Genomic DNA, 14,324 nt, shown 5'->3' with positions numbered 1-14,324 from the left:
CCTTCAAATACTTAACCATGGGCATTACTTTATGCCGCTGAAAGACAATGGGACATGAATAATTTGATTCAGGTCAGCAGATATTTAAGGGTTACAGGATTGGGGCCTTGGTCTTTATTTTAGCCAGACGGTTCCATACTAAAATGCAGTTTATTGTAACTCAGTGGGAAGCTATGGTTTTTATCCTCCTGCCCCCACCTCCAGCAGGATAAGCAGCAAAGTTGACTGACTCACCCATGCATGGCCTCAGGAGTACGGTTTCAAAGGGGTTTTACTGGCATTCCATTTATCTCACAAACATGTTATCTCAGCACAAATACATCCATATTCATTGTAACTGAAAAATGGCACATAGGCGACCCTTGCTCTGGGATAGAACGTACATTTGGATGATGAAACATGATGACCTGTCCTATGTATTTCTCATGAAGATCAGGGCAGCTTGGTCTTGGGGACAGGACTGGGAGTGAGAAGCCCTGGATTCCTAGTGCTGTCCCTGACCTGCTGGGTGACTTTCAGACACGTCATTGCAGTTCTCTGTGCCTCAGTTTCTCCTCCAACCCTTTATCTGTTTTGCCTATATAGAATGTAAACTCTTTGACTGTTCCCCATTATTATATCATGCCAAGAGCAATGGGACCCTGATCCCAGCTGGTGGTGTCCCTGGGCTGGGCTGTATTACAAATAATAATAATGGAAATAGCTACCTTTATGCAGCTTGAACTTAATCCATAGTACAACACACACAGGTGCAATTACTTCTGACTCTGATCTAAACACCCAGTCCTGCAAGTCAAAGGGGCGCCTCTGTGGAGGCCTAAGACATTTATCAAGAAATAATATGTGCATTGTAGACAGCAGGTTATCAGCCATTATGAGCATGTGAGAGTTTAATTCTGAGAAGCAGAGGGAAAGGATTTTTTGAACATATGATACATGTTTTTCACTTGCTCTGAATCCCTGTTTGCTGAAAGAAAGAGAGCGAGAGGGAGGGTGCAAGCAAGCAAAAAATAAAAAACATCTTTTACATCTTCTATTTCTACTGGAAAGCAACATCTCAGTGGACAGCACATTTTTTTTCTTTGTCCAAGCAGTTAACTAAGGTAGAGTCACAGCTGCCAATGGAATAAACAGTCCAATGTTTCAAGAATACATCTGAAAATCTGGGTTCAATTCTCAATCCTTTTTACTGACACTATTTACAGATCTGTTTGTAAAAAAGAAAACCAACAGTTTTTGTAATTTGTTTTTTTTTTTACATTACTTTAGCGCAGGGGGAAAGGGCCTGACTGAGAGAACTGGAAACTGAAATCCTTATACATAAGTATAGTATGAGTCTGGCACCAAGCAGTGCTTTCCCACATCCCAGGCACCTGTGTGTCTCAGTCTTAACAAGGAATGGCATTGATCTTTAGTAGTAAGAGGGTGTGTCAGTCTTCCAGGCTTATCCAGGCCTCATCCCCAATACTGAAGCTGCCAAGAATGGAGTGTGTTTCTGCGAATGGTGGTGATGGCTTCTTTACTCAATAAGACTACGGGTCCACTAGTCACTGTGGCATAGTGGGGGTGCTGTCTGCTCTGTATCTCGGGGTCCCCCTGTTTTGTGATGTGTGATTCCCACTGACTCGCTCACATGTTGTGATGTAGTGTCAGTACCTTGCGGGTTGCTATGCTCGGGCAGTGGGCAGTTGTCTGTAAGCACAGCCCTGCAAGAGGGGCCTCAGAACAGTGGCCAAACTGGTTCTACTTGTTAAGGAAAGAGAGGAGACAAAGGAAGTGCGTGCTGGGGGAAGGGTCAGTCTTGGGCTGGAATCATGGAGGAACCAGTCTAAGGAGAGGGCTGGAATCCAGGAGCCTAGGGACCCCATTCCAAGGAGGTATCTTGGCCCAGACTCCTGTAAACACATCACTTCTATGCTGTGCTGTATCCTGGAGAAGCAATAAACCCCCTCTATTCTACCGGCTGGCGGAGTCTGTTCTTGCTGCTATGGGGGTGCAGGATCGGGGAAACCCCGACTGCATCGTCACAGTCATTGTACGTGAGCCACCAATAAATGGATCATATAGCAATGTCTTTTGTCAGCCATCAAGCAGGGTGTCATTGGAATCAGTGATTTAGAGCTGAATGCCACCCTGAGCCAGCCTGTCCCCTTTCTTCAATAACATCTCTCTTCCCTTCACACATACTTGGCCCCGCAACTCACAAGGCTGTGCCCAAGGAAGGGCTGTAGCTGCTACAGTAATATTGGTGCCACCCATAGTGGCACCAGGTGACAGACTTCTAGAGGCTTCCACCTGCAGCTAGCCAAATTATAGCTTGCCCAGAGACCAGGAACCACAAACACTACAGGCAGCAAGAGGACATGGGAACTGGCTCCGTCCTGCACCATGAATCCAAACACAGACTTCACCCTTTACTGAATGACGTGTGACTCCTGACCCGTGCAGAATGGGCTTGGCTTAAATCCCTTTTTTTCCAGGAGAACAATATCCAGCTTGTGACGAAGTAGAGATTGCTCCTGGCCTTAAAATATCAGTGGTTGCCGTGAGATTTTTTCTTTGTTCTGAAGGGCGAAAATTTTTCCCTTGTATGTTTAGGGTTTTTTAATACAACCCCACGTTACCAGGGAAGGACTGAGGTTTCTTTTCTGTGTGATAATTTTTTGGGTTCTTTTAGCAGTTCTTTGGTAGTGACATATTTTTGAGGCCTCATATTGGATAACAATGTCAACTCCTTCCAGGAGACCTGACAGTAATGTTGCAAATACTGGGGGTATATCTAGACTACATGCCTCTGCCGACAGAGGCATGTAAAATAGGTTACCTGACATAGTCAATGAAGCCGGGGATTTAAATATCTCCGGCTTCATTAAAATAAAAATGGCCGCCACGCTGTTCCGGCTCAGCTGATCATCGGCACAGCGCGCAAATCAAGACGCGGATCAGTTGACGGGAAGCTTTTGTCGACCGCTCCCTTATGCCTGTGCTTACAGTTTATGGGAGAAAGACACCAGAGAGTTCCCTGCAATACACCACCACATATTCAGGGGACGAGGAGGGATAGTAATTCAGTTTAAAGCCTTATTCACATCTCAGCCCCAGACTCCACCTGGAAAGCTTTACATACAACTTCAGGAAATTCCACGAGAGTGTTAAACATTGAGGGGCTACAAAGCACAAGAATGAGCATTAGTTTACTAATGTTGCTGAGAGAGGAAAAAGCAGCACTGAAATACAAAGCTGAGGCTAAACCAATCCATCATAGTGACAGACATTACAGCTTCGGAGGGGATTGTAAACAGACTCTAGATCTGTAAAATGTAATGGGCCCAAGTCCCTACACATATTTGGATTATTTGTACTTTGGATCTAGATATTTGAGTTATTTGTACTTTGTACTTTTCTGACTTGAGCCCATGAGTCTCATTAGAAGCAATTCAGTTGCTAAATGGTACTCTTAAAAAAAAAAAAACAGGTCAGGGGGCTGGACTTGATGACCTCCTGAGGTCTCTTCCAGCCCTATGATTCTATGAATGAGTGCAGAGAACCAGCATGGTGGTAAACAGGTGGGACTTGCAGTTTTGGGGCATTCACTTTTGTAGAGTAGAGAACAATAAAGGGGGAGCCATTTCCCCACTTTTTATACAAGTGTGCCCAGCAAACAGCCGTTGATTCTCCACTGGCAGCCCTGGAAGCTTGGTTAATAGTGTATATCTTTAATAAGAGAGGTTAAAATGCTCCATCGGCTCTGAAGGGTTAAACCATTGTAAGGTCAACAGCTTCCATTCTTTTCCCTCCCTGCTCCAATCCCTTCCAAGTAAAATCAGCATCAAGCCAATTTCTTACAAAGCTGACATCACTCTGAAGTTCCAAATATCTTTTCCATCTGTTGCCTGGGTGTTTTGGTTGCTGATCACAACCCATTCTCTTCTGCTGAAGGAAAAGCAAAGAACCCTAGTCCACAATTCTAGCCCTGTGTTAACCCTCAGAAGCATCTTACTAAGACTGTTCAACATTTTACAGCACAGGGCTATGCGAGCTCTGGGCCTTAGTGTGTTTTAGAGTGGGACTTTGAAGTGCTTCACATAAAAAAAGGTTACAATTTCCCAGCCATCCAAGGAATAATCTCTCCCTGACCCCTGCTACTGTTTATTCTCCCCACCCCTACCCCTTCAAATCATGATAATAAGTCAGTCACCCTAGCACATTTCACAGTTCAGTGTCAGCAACAACGTGCTGCTTGGCTGAATGTCCATTTTTTGAGGATGCCTGTCCAGCCCCATTTTTCTGAGCCCCTCCATTGAGATTTGGCTTCTCCTGTGGCTCGGATGGCTCTTGGGAGGCCACGGTGATCACTGTGTTTCCCTGGCTGTCATTGTCAGTGTAATAGGGGTCTTCACCCTAAATGGATACACAGACAACAAATGCAGAGTTAGCAAAAGGAAAGGATGGACAGCAAGCGGCTTAGATGCCAAGCAAGCAGCTTAGAGACCTGCATGGCACGCAATCGCAGCAGACGCGGATACCAGCTTCTGTCAAGAGGAAGGATACAGGCCTGGACCGTGGCACTGAAGTACTAAGAGTTAGGCCTAGTCAGTGAGCGATTTCTTAAAAAGCAGAACAGCCTGGTTTTTGTGCTGCTCAGATCCACAGGCCCAGGTTCTGCATTGCTTTGGGAGTTTGCACACTGAGCCCTAGCTTCCTCCAGCTCTATTTTCCACATGGGTCAGGTAGGAAACTTTTGGGACATATCCTTTCTTATTACATTCAACCTGAAATTCAGATAAGCAGCTTTCAGGAATGAGAAAACAGAGCTTCAGCCACACATTTGCCAACTTTTTGGTTACCTGTGGTGATATGAATATATATATATATATATAACACACACATACCTCTCTCTCTCTCTCACACACACACACACACTCTCTCTCTCTCTCTCTCTCATTAATTATTATTACCCAACTAGTCAAGTGCATTAGGAAACCGAGACAGGTTTCACCTGCCTCTGAAGCAGGAGGTATGACACAGTATTGTAGACCAGACTAGATGGACCACTGCTCTTGTTCTGCTGTAACCGTTCTGGAGGCCTTAAGTGCGGCAGAGCTGACAGTAAGGCCAACAAGAGTCAGGAGCATGGGTCTGTATATGAAGTACACTTGCCAATACAGTGTACCAGGAAGGAAATCCAGGTTGATAGAGTCTGAAGTCCTCTGTTCACAAAGCCATGTACAGAATAGACAGAAGGAGGGCAAACTTCCCATCCAGGCAGTCCCCTCCAAATATGCCTCTGTCTTGCCCCGGAATAGGCATCTCTTACATATAAGTGGCCCAATTTACTTTTTTGCTTCTTTGCTGATACTGTCGACTCTGGTGATGCTAATTGCGATGGGGACACCCGTCCACTGGAAACTGGATTAAGACCACCAGGTTTATGTAACACTGAGGAACCATATCACCAGGGCCTTGCAGTCACACTGCCAAGCTAGGGCAGGAGGTGGGATCCAGCGCCCAAGAGGTAACAAGCTCTGTCTCCTGCTGCCAAGCCCCTGACCCATCCCATCCACTACACATGCACTGCCATTTGCATTCATGCATTTGGCAGGATCCACCCCAGAATATTGAACACTCTTAGTCTCCTGCCGTATAACTGTACATGTGCATCTGGAATTAGATGAAAAGGTTCTGACTCCACTTCATAGAAAGATGCAAGTCTCCATAAATCTGTGATAAAGAAGGAACTCCCTAGAACTCAGCAAAATCTGTAAGAGGAAATACATATATATATGTGTGTGTGTGTGTGTGTGTATATAGGGAAATATTTTCTTTCTTCTTATTCTTTATTATCACCATTTGTTACGTGGGGGGAAACAACCTTCATTACAGCATAGATACAAGTTGGATGTATAATTTGACTTTTAAATGCAATGAGTGAAGGAAAGTATTTCGATTTTAATAGCAAATTCACAAGCTTTCAGAGTCTCAGGAGGTGTCTTCCCCGAGGAGTTCTTAGTACCAGGCAAAAATAAATGTTAGACTTGGCAGTGATAGGGAGTAAAAGGTAATTCTCCCCAAATGAACAATCACGGAATATTTAATATTAGAGAAGAAGAGTTTCCTTTCACTCTTCATGATCCGGGCTCGAGCACAGTTGTTTATACCTCTCTCATCTCAATCTCCCCATTCACCTCACCAAGTTTTCAGTTTCCCTGTCAGACTGTCTGCAGTGGCAGAGCAACAAGCCATCTTGTCACAGCTTATTGGTACATTCATACGCTACAGGTAACTTGTACAGATCATAAGCTCCCGCCTAGCACCCCCGCCCTCCCAAACAGAGACTGTTAGTAGCACTTAGTTGTCTGTGGCAGTGATTCTATTGCATTCCCTCCTCCGCATTCCTCCTGTATTTTGGTTTCTCTCTACTTGTTGTTTTGCCAGCTATAAGCACTAACCAGCCTCTCTCCCATGGGGCTCCAGCTCCGTCGCTTCATAAGGAAGTATCCAGCCAAACCCAGAAATGCCAGCAAGAGTCCAGATGTGACCAAGGCAATCAGTGTCCTCCGGGAAAAGTCTTGGTGGCATCCGATGCTCTCCAATTTATGGGAGTTTATTCCTAACTGGAAATACAGCAAAGAGAGCCAAGAGTCTCATAAACAGGAAACTTGTGCATGCTCAACATCTGCTGAGAGCACTCCATATTTTAAAGAAACAAATATAGACACCTTAACAACATAAAAAGAGCCACCTCAAATATTTTAAATAGAGAGGTATGGTAAAACATTTTTAAATACATAAAAATACATTCAATAAATAAATATCTTCCATGCCAGTTCTTTTTACTACACACACACTTTCTCTCTCATAGAGCTTGACCCATCTCCCATGGAAACTGTGAAAAGACTCATTAGCTTCAGTGGGAGTTGAATCAGAGCATAGAGCCAGGCTGACAGCCCCTGAAACTGAGATTCTCCTTCCCCAAGTCAGCTAGGCTACGTCTACACCGCAGCCCTATTTCGGGATACGGGAGGTATTCTAAAATAGCCATGCTGCATCTTTTGAGCACTCCTGTTATTTCAAAATATAATGGACTCTCTATTCTGACATCCCTGTAAACCTCATTCCACAAGGATGAAGGAACATTTCAGAAAAGCAATGTATTTCAAAATAAGTGCTGTGTAGACAGCGCCAAATTTTGAAATAACATCAAAATAAAATATGCAATTTGCATAGCTCAAATTGCGTATCTTTTTTCGACCTACGGTGCAGTGTAGACACACGCCTACATTACAGGCAGAAGCAGTGCAAACTTTCCCCACACTGCCCCATCACTGTGCCTTGCCCCTGACATGCAGACACCAACCGCCGGGGTAAAAAATCCACTGCACATTGAGTTCTTAGCCCCTCTGCTGAGACTGACAACTTTTCTGGATGAGAAGCAATGCAGAAGCATCGGGTATTGTAGTATTATTATTCTCTCCGTCTCCTGGGCCCAGGTTGTGCACTCTGTTGAGCCAGGACTGAAAGACCTCACAATCTTGCATTATAAACATTACCCTAGTACCCCCAGGTTTAACTCCCCAAAAAAAGCTTTCATCCAGAATGAGAATGTTATGTCCTTAAGACCTAGAGCACAGAGGTAATAACTTACTGCTTATTTAGCTGCTGGGTGTCATTTTTATAGACACTTGGAGTTCAGTTTTACAAGGCAATGGCAACCTCAGTGGTATACAGGGAAGATTAATGTCAGGATGGCACTTTGAAGATGTAAAGTGCCAATTAAGTTTTAAGAGTTATTATTGAGATCCAGATTCTTTAAAAAAAAAAAAACAACCTATAGTATGTTACAGTAATCATCCAAAGCACCGCAGCATACAGTAGTGATTCTGGAGGACTCAGTGTTAATGGTTGTAGATTTCTATAGTGAGTGTGCACACACTCACACTCATACTCTGAATTTTCAGAAGTTACAAGTGATTTTGGATGCCCAACTTGAGATACATTAAAAGACCCTGATTTTCAGAGGACGGGTAGTCTGCTGCTTCTAAAAACTAGGCTCCTCTAATGAGTCTCAGATTAGGCACCCAAAAATCACTATTTCTTTTGAATACTTAGCCCTGCTTTTTTTAAAAAATGGGGGGATACAGTGGCAATTAGTACTTCATACATATTCTGAAGTAAATAAAGTACACTGTAATAAGATTCTGCTGCTGGGCTTAGAAGACACTTGACAGTGACTTTATGTTTATGGAAAAACTTAAAAGACAACAAATAGTCTGGTAGCCCTTTAAAAACTAACAAAGTATGTAGATAGTATCATGAGCTTTTGTGGGCATGGCCCATTTCTTCAGATGACTCGGTGTGACGGCGCGTTGGGGGTTCCCCGTCTCCTGCACCCCGAAATGGCACAAACAGACTTCACCAGCCGGTGGAATAGAGGAAGTTTATTGCCTCTCCAGGATACAGCACAGCACAGATGTAGTCTCGTCACAGAGCTGGGCTAGGATGCCTCAGGCCCCCTTGAGATGGGGGAGACTGGGCCCCTAAACTCCAGCCCCTTCTCCTAGGCTCTCCTCCATGCTCTCCCACAGTAACTAACTAAATTCCCTTGCAGCCCTGCCCCCCAGTCAGGGCAGCATTCACCTTCCTTTGTTCCTCTCCATGGGGGGTGTCTGGCCCCTGGCTCAACAAGTTTGGCATTACCTCTGCCTAGCGAGGTTTTCCCTGCTGGGTCTTGCTCCAGACAGCAGGGGTCACCACAGCCCAGCAAGTACCCCCACTACGTCACACTTGGCTACCCCTCTGAAGCTTTATGTGCATAGTCTTTCCAAAGGGAAAAGTGCTGAATTAATTCAGGTGCCAGGATCCCTGGACAGATAAGGCTTCTGGATAGGTCTTCAGAGCCACAGGAATTCTGTGTCAGGTTTTGAGAGGTTAAGTGCAGGGCTGCCACCTGTTCTGGTTTTCCCAGGATCATCCCTTTTTCAGATAGCTGTCACAGGAAATCTGCAAGGCAGCTCAGTACACACTGCTAGCTGTTCAGTTGTATTGAGTCCCAGATCTGTGCTGTGTTTTGTACCTCAGAAGTGGCAATCCTAACATGAATGGTTCATCCAACATTTTGAGCCCCTTTTGTACCAAACTGTATGTTGCAAGTGAATATGGCAGTCTTCTTTGAAGTGCCACCTTGTTAGTACTGGAGGACCTACAAGGCACCATTGGAGTGTATTATTGCTCTTATACTAGGGACACGAATTAGTGCTTAAATCAAAATATGCTTAGAGCACTTAAACAATTTGATTAGTACAGACAGTCAAAGATCCCCTGTTTCTCCCCAGAACAGGTACAGCCTAGCAAATGCCCTCCACACACTGACTGACTCCTGACCTGGAGGTACCAGTTTTAAGAAACAAAGGGATTCGATCTCTACAGGTCATTGGTGTCTGTGACCTTGACTGCCAGCCAGAATGTCCATTAAATTGGCGTGGTGCTGTGAATACCCACGCATTGGCAGATGGACTGAGACCATCTTAATTACAGTTAGTTGCCAAATAACTCTGAGATAGTGATATTTTCAGTTACCACCAACCTAGCCTGGATTTGAACTATCAGCCTAAAACTGAAAGACTCCTTCATCCCAGCCCACAAAACCACCCCGTCTCCTACATACTTAACTAGCTTAAAGCACTTACCTTGGTCAGCTCAGTCTTCTGATCTTGGAGAAGTTTTTCTATTGCTTCATCATCTGTAGTTTTCAAAGCAGAAAGGTTGTGACATGTGTAGTGTAAATGCCAACAACTCAATTCTTGCCGTTTACATCAGTGGCCCATCATTGACAAAGGAGTAGCTGAGAACTCTGTTATTTCTGTAGGAAATGCTGTGACTCAAAGTAAATCAAAACTCTAGTAAAACCCATTAGAGAAAAGAAAACAATAGTGATAGAGCTGATAAGTTTGCTGAGAGTTCTGCTTTCTAGTCTGTGCTTGAGTATTACAGGATTTCTAGCACATGGTCAGATACTCCCAACCCTGCCTCTACAAATAAGTCATGCATCCCCATCCTACACCTACAGTTAACTTCTGTCTTTCCCTCCCCATACACATATACAGTGAACTCCTTCATTGGTCACAAGAAAATCCAGAGACATTGGTTGGTTCTACTAACCTTTATCGCCAGCCTGAGTGAGCAGTAAGCAGGAGTGCTTCACCTGGGATTCGGCTAGTTCAATGCGGCATGGGCGGGGGATTGTGTTACAAATCACCTCAGCGAACTGCACTCCCTTTAATTTTACAAATTTACTCTGCAAAATTCCCAAAAAGAAAAGAGTTATTAAAAGAAACCATACAAACCCACACATTTTCTCTCCTTCAGTGATACCTAAAATAGATCACTAGGATGTATTGTTATTCTCAGTCTATCATTTATATTGCAATAGTGCTTAAGGCTTTCTTGCCAGATCTGGTCCCATTGTTCAAGGCATTGTACAAACATATAGCGAACACCAGCCTAACATCAGCTCAAACTGGGAATCAGTCTGATGTAACAGACTCAGCACTAGACTGGGAACCAGTGATCACAAATACTGATTTTTCCTCTTCCACTAACTTATGTGACCATGGGTAAGAAATTTCACTTCTCTGTGCCTGTTTTCCCATCTGTAAAATGGGAATCTTGATACTTGCCTCATAGAACAATTTGATGCTTGTTAGATACATTTCAACTAATGAGAACGTTTTTAAATGTTATTTTTTTATCAAGCGTAAATGTGGGGCCTGAGGTGCTTAGGTGTGTCCCTTTAACTCTCAGAATGAGAAAGAAGCCAAGGGAGCCTTTATTGTTTTGAAATTACAGGCACTGTCTGTCTCATTGTCAGCTAGGAGAAGAAGGAAATAACAAAGAAATATGTGGCCTTCCTGTTTAGGAAATGCCTTTATTGTTTCTGATGGGTTGTTGATCAAAGGCTGAGCGAAGAATAAAGTTCTCACTTTTAGCATTAAAATGATCCCTCTACTTAAAAACAACAGTGACTCTTGGGTGGAGGAAGGGAAGAGTGGATTGCAGCCTTTTCCTCCTCTTGGCCAACTTGTACAGCAAACAGGATGGACCCTCTTCTGAAACCTATGTACACACACACTCTGGACTGGGGTCAGGGCTGGACTTTGCTAAAATAGGGTCACCATTTCTTAAAATACTCCAGCATGGAGAGGGAAGGACAGCTTAAGGGGGTGGTTTAGCACTTCCCACAAATCACACCTTCTAATATGTCTCAAGCTGGGAGCCCAGAAAATGGAAGCACCCAAAATCACTAGCTTAGTGGTTCCGAAACACGGCCTCATTTTTAGATATATTGCTTCCTGTGACCCCAAACAGCATGGAGAATGTTATTGGAAAATGGGGTCTTCTGTGCAACATGACTTTGCATGCATCAGAGGCGTTCTTACGAGGGAAATAGGGTCAGGGCACAGAGATTTGCCACCCACCCAATAACCTTCTTCCCTCACATGAGTGGTGAATGGATGGGTATAGTGGGTTGGGCTGGATGTGAGGGTGCCCGTTTCCCCAGGGCCCTCTATTTAACCAGGGCTTCTGGGCACAGGCTCTATTGGCCCAGTGGCTAATCCACCACTGTTATGCACATACGCTATGTGACACCAGTTTGCTGCCCCTCCCCCCCATTGCAGATGGAACAACTTCACCTGGGGCTGCAACTCTCTATTTGGGAACTGCCGCACAAGGCACTTTTAAAAGAACATTGGCCTAGCAAAGCACTGAACAAAACCTCCCAGTCACACCAGTAAATCCATTTATACGTTGGTGAAAACAGAAGGTATCAAATAATCAATCAGAACTAGTTTCATTTAGTTTTTCGGGGGTGGGGTGGGAGACCGAGATGGGAGGAAAAACCTGTGTATTTTGTTTTGTCTGCCGTGGAAAGAATGTGTGAGAAAGTTAAGAGTTTCCTTTGCATTTAACAGAGACAGACACCAACATGCATGCAGGCCTTGGGAAAGGCCAGCACAGCAGGAAAAAGGACTCCCCTCCCCTCTATCTGCTCTCCTCACAGTTATCTGGTTCCCAGGTTCAGCAGCTAACCCTGCTTGGAGGCCAAGTAGTTTTTTCCATGCAATGGTTAGTTAAGGTGGAGGGACCACCCTCCCTCCGAAGCCATTGAAAACTCATGTGGTTCAAAGCACTTCATATTTGGTGATTCCAAGTGTATGAGCAGTGAGATGTGACTTGCTAGAATCAAAGGGCACAGGACACATGTCCAAGATATGAAGTGATTTACCCAAGGTCACATAGGAAGCCTGTAGCAAACACAGGAATTGAACCCTGAGACCTTAACTTCACTACCTTGCTTTAAGATTTATTTTTATTATTTTCCCCCTTTTTTTTTATAATGCCAGCATTTCATTTATTCACAAGGGTGAGCACAAAGAACAGGGCTCATTCACTAACTTCCCTATAACAAAATATGCCAAATTTCTTGGACAGTGAATCTTAACCAGAATATAGAAATAAATAAAGCTTCACATCTGACAATGCTGTTTGATTACTGCCCACTAGATGTCACCTGTGTTTACAGTCACCCTGTGCCTGTAAGTTTGAAAAGATGGTAAGAACCTGCCCCAAGCCTGCACATCCCCACCCTGTCTGTTCCCACGCTGCTTTAAAACAAGTGGCCCTTTAGGCCATTTGCAAAGTTGCTACTTACACATGATTCGGACACATTGAGAAATAAGCAGATCCCGTTGGGCTTCATCACGTGTTTAATATCCTGGCAAGTAATTAAGTCTTCGGACTAGAATGCAAAACAAAATACAAGTTGGACCTCCCTGGTCTGGCACTCGACTGGTCTTGAATGAGGGGATTTGCTAGACCAAGGGAAGCCCCCTGCCACTGTCCCCCTAGCCCGCGACTGGTTACGCTTCCAGCCCCGGCTGATTATCCTAGTGCCAGCCCCAGGTAGGCTGCAAGCCACTGGCCTGAGCTCTGGTGCCTGCCAGACTGTCACACTTTCTCTGCTGAGCTGCCGTGCAACCCTCCGCACCTGGCTTCTCTGGCCCCAGCTTCCCCCGGCTGATGCAGCCCCGACCCTGGCTCCCCTACTAGGCAGCTGCCAGCCTTGCTGGGCAGGGCTCTCAGTTGCCAGCCCATCTGCTGCCTGACTCCTGGCCACCAGGATCCACTGGCCCAGGAACATCCATGGTCCCAGATAACAAACATTGCCAGACCAGAGAGTCCTGGATTAAGGAGGTGCAACCTGTACTGCTACATTTGTAAATCACACAAGTATGCAGAGATGGGTCAGGACACATGGCTGCATCCCCTAGGCAAGTCATTGAAGCCACTAGATAAGAGTCTTTCTACTTCTGTATTCAGAATAGTTGGGATTATGACCCTCAAGCTCCACTGTCCCCCTCGCTCTATTTTGAAGAAGAGTTTTTCAAGCCAACTGTTCTAATCAGACTGCTGAAGAGGGAGTGGGAAGTCTCTCCAGAGCTGTGCTCTATATGACCTTCATGTATTCGTGTGTCCTGCATCTTGGCCCCTAGGTGCAGCATAGCAGCATTAGCTTCACTCTCTGTGGCCTTCACGTGAACTTAGCCTATTAGCATCCCTGTCTTTCCGGAAAAGTTGCTTGCTCTGCTCCCCAGCTGGCAGTTCTTTCTTTAAAACTCTGCAGAGAAAGGTTCCAACCCCACCCCTCTGGCACTTCTAGCAATAGAACATCTATTGCCAAAATAGCCTATTGAACCATCCCCTGGAGCCTACTTGTCTCAGGTTGAAAACCGTCCATCGTGGTACTAGGCATGCCCCGTGAAAAGCTGTTTTCATGGCAAACCTCACTGTATCAAGAAGGCAAGGCAGAGCAAGCGGGAACAGGCTGAACTGCAGCAGGGAAGATGTAGCCAAAGGACATGAGATCACCATGGCTGGAAATGCTTCAGACTAAGCTAGAAATCCATCTATCGGGGATGGTTGGAGGAAAGTGAGAACAACTCTGCAGCAATGGCAAAGGCAGCCCACTAGAGGCCCCTGGCAGCCCAAAGCAATCTAGGATGCGCAATGCCCTAGAAGCCTTTCTACTAGAACAGTGGTCCCCAACCTTTTTGTGACCAATAGCACATTCATGTTTTCAGAAGAGGGTGGCGGGCACCAACAATTTTTCAAGACTTATTTTGTATTTGTACATTACATAATATGAAAAACATCATATTCAATATTAATTTTACATGTAAAAGGTATTAATTAAATTATTCGGCAATTACTCTTTCACCTTACTATGTGAATTTGCTCTTTTTTATCTAATTGTAAGAAAAATTAAG

The 14,324-nt window shown here is 44.7% G+C and overlaps 1 protein-coding gene across 1 annotated transcript in view; it reads right to left on the bottom strand.

The window, feature by feature from the left end:
- Positions 1 to 994: 994 nt before the first annotated feature.
- The window catches only part of CD34 (CD34 molecule), a 39,451-nt gene continuing 26,121 nt past the window's right edge, over positions 995 to 14,324 (bottom strand). Inside the window, exons 4-8 of the mRNA XM_075910580.2 lie at positions 12,710 to 12,796; positions 10,159 to 10,294; positions 9,687 to 9,739; positions 6,450 to 6,614; positions 995 to 4,401 (exon numbers count right to left, since the gene is read on the bottom strand). Of these exons, the coding sequence (XP_075766695.2) occupies positions 4,210 to 4,401; positions 6,450 to 6,614; positions 9,687 to 9,739; positions 10,159 to 10,294; positions 12,710 to 12,796 (633 nt within the window). The 3' untranslated portion in view covers positions 995 to 4,209. The remainder of the gene's footprint in view (positions 4,402 to 6,449; positions 6,615 to 9,686; positions 9,740 to 10,158; positions 10,295 to 12,709; positions 12,797 to 14,324) is intronic.

Source organism: Pelodiscus sinensis, chromosome 27 (genome assembly GCF_052426305.1).
Source record: "Pelodiscus sinensis isolate ZL-2025 chromosome 27, ASM5242630v1, whole genome shotgun sequence".
Lineage (NCBI taxonomy): Eukaryota > Metazoa > Chordata > Testudines > Trionychidae > Pelodiscus > Pelodiscus sinensis.
Note: the sequence above shows the minus strand (reverse complement) of the source record. Positions and strands in the feature narration are given on the sequence as shown.